The 7,037-nt window shown below is 36.2% G+C and overlaps 2 protein-coding genes across 2 annotated transcripts; both read right to left on the reverse strand.

Moving 5' to 3' along the window:
• Nucleotides 1-1,256: 1,256 nt before the first annotated feature.
• LOC141818815 (jacalin-related lectin 3-like) lies at nt 1,257-1,991 on the reverse strand. The gene is made up of 3 exons (XM_074706247.1): nt 1,986-1,991; nt 1,686-1,916; nt 1,257-1,562 (listed from the first exon to the last, which is right to left on the reverse strand). Exons 1-3 carry the CDS (start codon nt 1,989-1,991, stop codon nt 1,257-1,259), a joined length of 543 nt encoding a protein of 180 aa, XP_074562348.1.
• A 1,625-nt stretch (nt 1,992-3,616) lies between these two features.
• LOC141818816 (jacalin-related lectin 19-like) lies at nt 3,617-4,333 on the reverse strand. The gene is made up of 3 exons (XM_074706248.1): nt 4,328-4,333; nt 4,031-4,258; nt 3,617-3,904 (listed from the first exon to the last, which is right to left on the reverse strand). Exons 1-3 carry the CDS (start codon nt 4,331-4,333, stop codon nt 3,617-3,619), a joined length of 522 nt encoding a protein of 173 aa, XP_074562349.1.
• Nucleotides 4,334-7,037: the final 2,704 nt, after the last annotated feature.

Consider the following 7,037-nt stretch of genomic DNA (forward strand, 5'->3'; position numbering starts at 1 on the left):
GCTAACCTACTTGTTCAACTTTAATTATGATTAAATTGCTTCCTTACTTTTCAACTGTAAGATTAAGGGGGTTTTTGGTTTTAAGTTGTATTTTTTCAATGGAAAGTTGGGATTGAAAATATGTAAATGTATAGTTGGGGTTGAGAAAAGGTTGAGAAAATGTAAATGTAAATGGAGTGTTTGGTGAATATGAGGTTGAGTTGTATTTTAGATGTTCATTTACTTATTTACCCTTACTAAAATTTTAAAAATCCTTATATATTTTTTACAAGGGTAGATGTGTAATTTAAACTTTCAGGTTGGCAAAAAGGACCTCCATAGGTCCTTTTTGTCAACCCCCAATTTCCAATTACCCCAACCCCATATGTACATTCACCATCTAAACCCAAACACCTATATGATGTCCATTGCACAAATTTCAAAAACTCAATTGAACATTTACATCTGGAGAACCTTAAATCAAACACCCCCTAAGTATGTGAAAGTTTCATGATTGCCAATTTAATAGGGATACAATAAAAAGATAAAAAGGGAAGAATATATTTACTTTTCTTCATTTAAAAATAATATCAATATGGTTTGATACGATGATAATGATGATCAAGATTTAAATGTAGTTTACATAATTCAAACCAAGCCTACGTTTCATTGATGTCGTTGCCACAAGATATTTGCATCCGTTCTTGTAGAATGAAGATCGTTTGAATCTTAATTGGAAAAATATCTTGAAAGTCGATCTCTTAAAGTTCATAAGTTAGACCATCTACCTCCATTCCGAACCTTTGAATTACACACAAAAAAAAAGTGATGCAAATTCCCAATGCTTGTGTATTCTTTGTTAGGCCATGTAAACATATTTAATTAAAGCAACTGCCAGCAATATTCTCACAGAAGAAATGGAATTTCTTTTCACTAGATCATACGACTATTTAGGGGACCTCATTCAGAAATTTTCACTTTCACAACTGAGCAAGAGACCCTCACAACACTCAACGAATCGAGCCGATGCTGGATTATATTCTTTCTCCCACCAAGTCAATTTCTCTGTGAACAAAATCAACTGGCTGCCATGATATTGACTTAATTTAACGCACAAGCAAGGTAAACAAAATTACTTAAACAAAACCAGTCATCAATGCTTCCCCAAAACTAATAGAACATACAATGATCACGGCGGTGGCAATGCCGGAAGGATTCTTCTGGCAGTGGCGGTGTCAGTAAAAAAGATTTATTACTACATTTAGATCTGGTTAACGTTAATTAGGCGGCGGCGCTACGACTCTCGGTTCAGGAGGGTACTGAAAGCATTTCAGATCCGAAATGTCGATGTAAACGCCGATGGCAGTGAGATAGCTGGAGTTGGAAGAGCCGTGGAAACCGTATAAGCTGCAGCTGGAGGACAACTCGAAGCTGAACGGAGTACCATCTTGACGGCCGAACGGCCCGAAGGAGCCAAGATTGGTGTCGAAGCAGAGCGACGTGATCACCTTGTAGTCGAAATTTTTTATCACTCCGAAGTGTCCTCTAACGGAGGTAAAGCGCTCGTTGGATGCAAGGGCAAACTGGCAGGATAATACTTTGTGAACTTAAACATAGAATAGAAAGAATAAAAATTTACATATGATAGACAATGTTTGAACGTTGACTACGATGACCACAATGGGAGCGAGAAACAAATAACTTACGGTGTAAAATTTATCGCCGCCACCGCCGTGCCTTGGAGCGAGTTTTACGTCTCCATTTTGTTCGTAGACTATTTGAATAGAATTGATGGCATCTTCGCCGTAAGTGATGAGGATTTGCTTCACCCATCCCTGGCCTGATTCATCCCAATTAGCGGCGCTGCTGCCCCAAGCGATCGAGACTGCAGGCTGTGTTCTGGACTTCAAAATGAGCCGGCCTGATAAGAACTTGACCTGCAAACGATACAAAGCGAGTAAATAAGAAGAGAAGTATCTAAGGAGAGAATTAATAAGGATGCTTACGTCCATCTTTGAAACAGTTTAATCTTCTGTTGCTAAGGCAATGAATTTCTTTGTGTTGGTTTGGGACTTCTTGCCTTATATAATGTGCATTTTAGATTTTGATCACGAAAGGGAGATGAGAAGACGACGTGGATATCGAGATGTGTTTAAACGTGAATGCATGCAGCGGAAGATGAGAAGGCTGCGTGGGGATAAGAAGTCATCATTAATTAAGTAATCTTCATTGGAGGTACACGAGATTCATAAATGACCTTTCAAAGCAATTTCAAAATGATCTAAAATTATTTTATTCTAACTGCATTTTCAATTAAGGGAACTAATGGAGAGTTAATTAATAAGTAATATAGGTGCATTACTGACAGGGATTAGCTGTAATTTGCATAATTTAATGCAACGCATGCAGTATAAAATCTGGATTTTGAGGAAAATAAATAGACTATATGGATTGGTACGATGATAATGAAGATCAAAATTAAATGTAGTTTACATAATTAAAAATTGTGCCGACACACCATGGATGCCTTTGTTTCATTGATCCCATTGCCACAAGAAATGAGGATTTGCATCACCCTCTTGTGTATGCTTTGGTTGACCATGAGCAGTTCGATCCCCAGCTACGGCGTATTTGCAATAATTTTTCTCCAAATGGGGAACGTAATCAAAGGATGCTGGGCATCTGGATTGGCCGCCGTATGCGCTTCCCGATTTACCCTGGTGGTCGGTGGAAAACTTCCGTGGGACCGGGCCGGCAACCCCCAGGGATTGAGTACACGAAACTGACTGGGATTTATCATCATTTTTTGATTGACCATGAGAACATATATAATTAATTGAAGTAATTGGTGAAAAGATTAAGTCTCTATTTGATGGATTAATATAAAATTAACAACAATGTGTAACAATTATCATTAAGAATAAATTTTAATTAATAATTTAATACATGTTGCATGAAGGGTGATTTAAACTATTGGATATATATGAATTCAATATGTACACTAATTAAATAACTCGGTTCGTTAATATTAATGTGCTATTAACAAGTTATGTGCATTAAGTGAATAGGATGGACCAAAGTACATAATTAAAAATTGTGCCGTCACCACCTTGCTTATGTTTCATTGACGCCATTGCCACAAGCAATGAGGATTTGCATCACGCTCTTGCAGAATGAAAAGTGATGCAAATCCTTGCTTGTGCTTTGCTTAACCTTAATGAGAACATATTTAATTGAAGCAATTGGCAGCAGTATTCTCATGGAATTCCTTATCACTAGAGATCATACGACGCATTCAGTAATTTTCACATTCACAAATGAGCAAGACTCTCACAACACTCAACGAATCAAGCCGATACTTGATTATATTCTCCACACCAAGTCAATTTCTCTATTAAAAAAATCAACTGGCTGCCATGATATTGACTTAATTTAACACACTTGCAAGGTAAAAAAGTTACTTAAACAAAACCATTCATTAATGCTTCCCGAAAACTAATAGAACATGCAATAAACACGGCGGTGGCAATGCTGGAAGGATTCTTCTGGCGGTGGGGTGCCATTAAAAAAGATTTATTACTACATTTAGATCTGGTTCTTCATGAATCCGCCAACAGCCCGCGGAAGAGGTACGAATCTAGCTCGGTCCCGGAGAATACTGAAAGCGTTTCAGATCCGAAACGTCGACGTAAACGCCGATGGCAGTGAGATACCTGGAGTTGGAAGAGCCGTGGAAACCGTAAAAGGTGCCGCTGGTGGAGGAGAAGTCGAAGCTAAACGGCGTACCCTGTACGCAGCCGAACGGTCCGAAGGAGCCAAGATTTGTCTTGAAGCAGAGCGACCGGATCACCGTTTCGTTGGTAGTTTTTGTCACTCCGAAATGTCCAGTAACGGAGGTAAAGTGCTCGTTGGACGCAAGGCCAAACTGGCAGGCTAACACTTTGTGAACTTAAAAATAGAATAGAAATTAAAGAATAAAAATTTATATATGTTAGACAATGTTTGAACGCTGACTACGACGACAATGGGAGCGAGAAACTAAATAACTTACGGCGAAAAAATTATCGCCGTCACCGCCGTGCCTTGGAGCGAGTTTTACGTATCCATCTTGTATGTAGACTATTTGAATAGAATTGATGGCATCTTCGTCGTAAGTGATGAGGATTTGCTTGACACGTCCGTAGCCTGATTCATCCCAATTAGCGGAGCTGCTGTTTCCAACGAGCGAGACTGGCTCTGTTCTGAACTTAAAAATGACCCGGCCTGATACGGACTTGACCTGCAAACGATATAAAGCGAGTAAATAAGAAGAGAAGGATCAAAGGAGGGAATTGATATGGATGCTTACGTTCATCGTTGAAAACAGTTTGATCTTCTGTTGCTAAGGCAATGAATTTGTTTGTGTTGGTTTGGGATTTCTTGCCTTATATAATGTGCATTTTAGATTTTGATCACGAAAGGGAGATGAGAAGAAGACGACGTGGATATCGAGATGTGTTTAAACGTGAATGCATGCACCGGAAGATGAGAAGGCTGCGTGGGCATATATATAAGAAGTCATCATTAATTAAGTAATCTTCATTGGAGGTACACGAGATTTATAAATGACCTTTCGAAGCAATTTCAAAATGATCTAAAATTATTTTATTCTAACTGCATTTTTAAGAGAACTTTAATGAGCAAAGCACTATCGATCGGGCCCACCTCCCCAAGTCAATGTCTTTAATTGAAGAAACATCAACTTCACTCCATGACATATACTTAAATTTAATGGAAAGTTAAATAACTTGAGCATATCCATGCATTAAATTTAGACATTCACGTCACCTCATTATTCATTAGAAAATATATATACTGTAATCCTTTGCATGAATTTATAGTACGTGCAGAAGTGGTGGCAGTGACGGTCAAATTTCTCCGGTGATCGAGTACAGATTAAAGGTGACGTATACACGGCGCCGATGTCAGTGAGCTAGATGCATGAATTAAAGCCACAGTAACTGGATCGATGGTGTCTTTGAATTTAAAGATAAACAACGTGGCCTTTTCGCATCCGGACGAACCATAGGATAGGAGACAGGGTCGGATGCCCGGCCGGCCGCTGGTGCGAAACAGGGCGGTGGTCATGGACTGAAGGGAACTGTTCGCCTGAGTGGTCGATCGCCGCACTCTCCCCCAATGTTTCCGGCCGGTTATTGAGGTAATACACTCGTTGGAACCAAAACAACATTTGAACACGGCAAACAGTAGATTAATATCTGGGGAAATAATGGAGAGTTAGGTAACAATGTAGAGAACAGGCAAGAACTAACTGTATAATTTGTTTTCAAAGCAACGCAATGGCTCGAAGACCTTCTCTGTATAATTTGCAGATTTGATAAAAGCTATTTGTCCCCTGCAGTGTTTGAATGCATGAATTTTTGATTAAAAAGTTATTATAAATATAAGAAAAATTAATAGATCGATTAATAAACATTAATGCTGAATATGAAGAGATTAAAATACATTTTTATGATCGGTTTTATCATTGCATTTAATATTTAAGAGTTTAATGTTTAAATCAATAATTTATTAATGCTGAATAAAACAAATATAAATGATTAATATTTGAATATATTTTTGCTTATTATTGAATAGTATAAAATAAAAAAAATGAAATTGTTTGATTTAAAAGGAAAATATTCTTACTTCCCTACTTTTCAACATTAAGATTAAATATGTGAAAGTTTCATAATTGCCAATATAATATAGGGATATAAGACATAAAAAAGGAAGGAATATATTCCATTTTCTTCATTTAACAATAATATCAATATGTTTGATATAATATAGTTAGGAATTATATGGTTTGGAATGATGATAATGATGATCAAAATTAAATGTAGTTTATATAATTAAAAATTGTGCCGTCACGGCCACCTTGCTTATGTTTCATTGATGCCATTGCCACAAGCACTGAGGATTTGCATCACGCTCTTGTAGAATGAAAAGTGATGCAAATCCCTGATAGCATATTTAATTGAAGCAATTGGCAGTGCAATATTCTCATGGAATTCCTTCTCTCTATTGTTGCAAGATCAAACGACTATTAAAGGCGACCTCCTCATGCAGTGGTTTTCTCTTTGACAAGTGTGCAAGCGACTCTCACTACGAAAATTAAAGCAAATAGCGACGGAAGATTTCCGTCGCGTAAAATTCCGTCGTTGACGTCACTTTAGCGACGGAATTTAAATTTCCGTCGCTAATTAGAGGCGGAAATTTTTTCCCGTCGCTAAAAGTAGCGACGAACTATTATTTCCGTCTCTAAGAATTAGAGACGGAATTTATATTTCCGTCTCTAATTTTTAATTTTTTTAGAGAAAAAAAGTGTTTATTAGCGACAGAAATAATACTCCGTCGCTAATTTTAGAGACGGAATTATAAACTCCGTCTCTAATTAGAGACGAAAATTTAAATTCCGTCTCTAATTTTTAAAAAAAATTTAAAAAAAAGCGTTTATTAGCGACGGAAATAATAATCCGTCGCTAATTTTAGAGACGGAAATTTAAATTCTGTCTCTAATTTTTTAAAAAAAATTAAAAAAACCGTTTATTAGCGACGGAAATAATAATCCGTCGTTAATTTTAGAGACGGAATTATAAATTTCCGTCTCTAATTAGAGACGGAAATTTAAATTCCGTCTCTAATTTTAAAAAAAAAAATAAAAAAAAAGTGTTTATTAGCGACGGAAATAATAATCCGTCGCTAATCTCTAATTAGAGACGGAAATTTAAATTTCGTCTCTAATTTTAAATTTTTTTTTTTAAAAAAAGCGTTTATTAGCGACGGAATGATAAATTCCGTCGCTAATAATTTATTTTTTTTATATATTTTATTTTATTTTTGAATTTCCTGTTTGTATATCAATCAAACAAATATAACAGTAATACATTAATAACCCAATAATAATAAAACAAAATACTAATACAATATTTGAATACACGACATGTCAATATATCTGAATACAATATTAATACAATCTGAATACAATAATATCTGAATACAACACAAATCTTTAG

This window comes from Curcuma longa, unplaced genomic scaffold (genome assembly GCF_044706935.1).
Source record: "Curcuma longa cultivar G26 ecotype Majalengka, Jawa Barat unplaced genomic scaffold, ITB_CL_G26_1.1 contig_26098, whole genome shotgun sequence".
In the NCBI taxonomy this organism is placed as follows: domain Eukaryota; kingdom Viridiplantae; phylum Streptophyta; class Magnoliopsida; order Zingiberales; family Zingiberaceae; genus Curcuma; species Curcuma longa.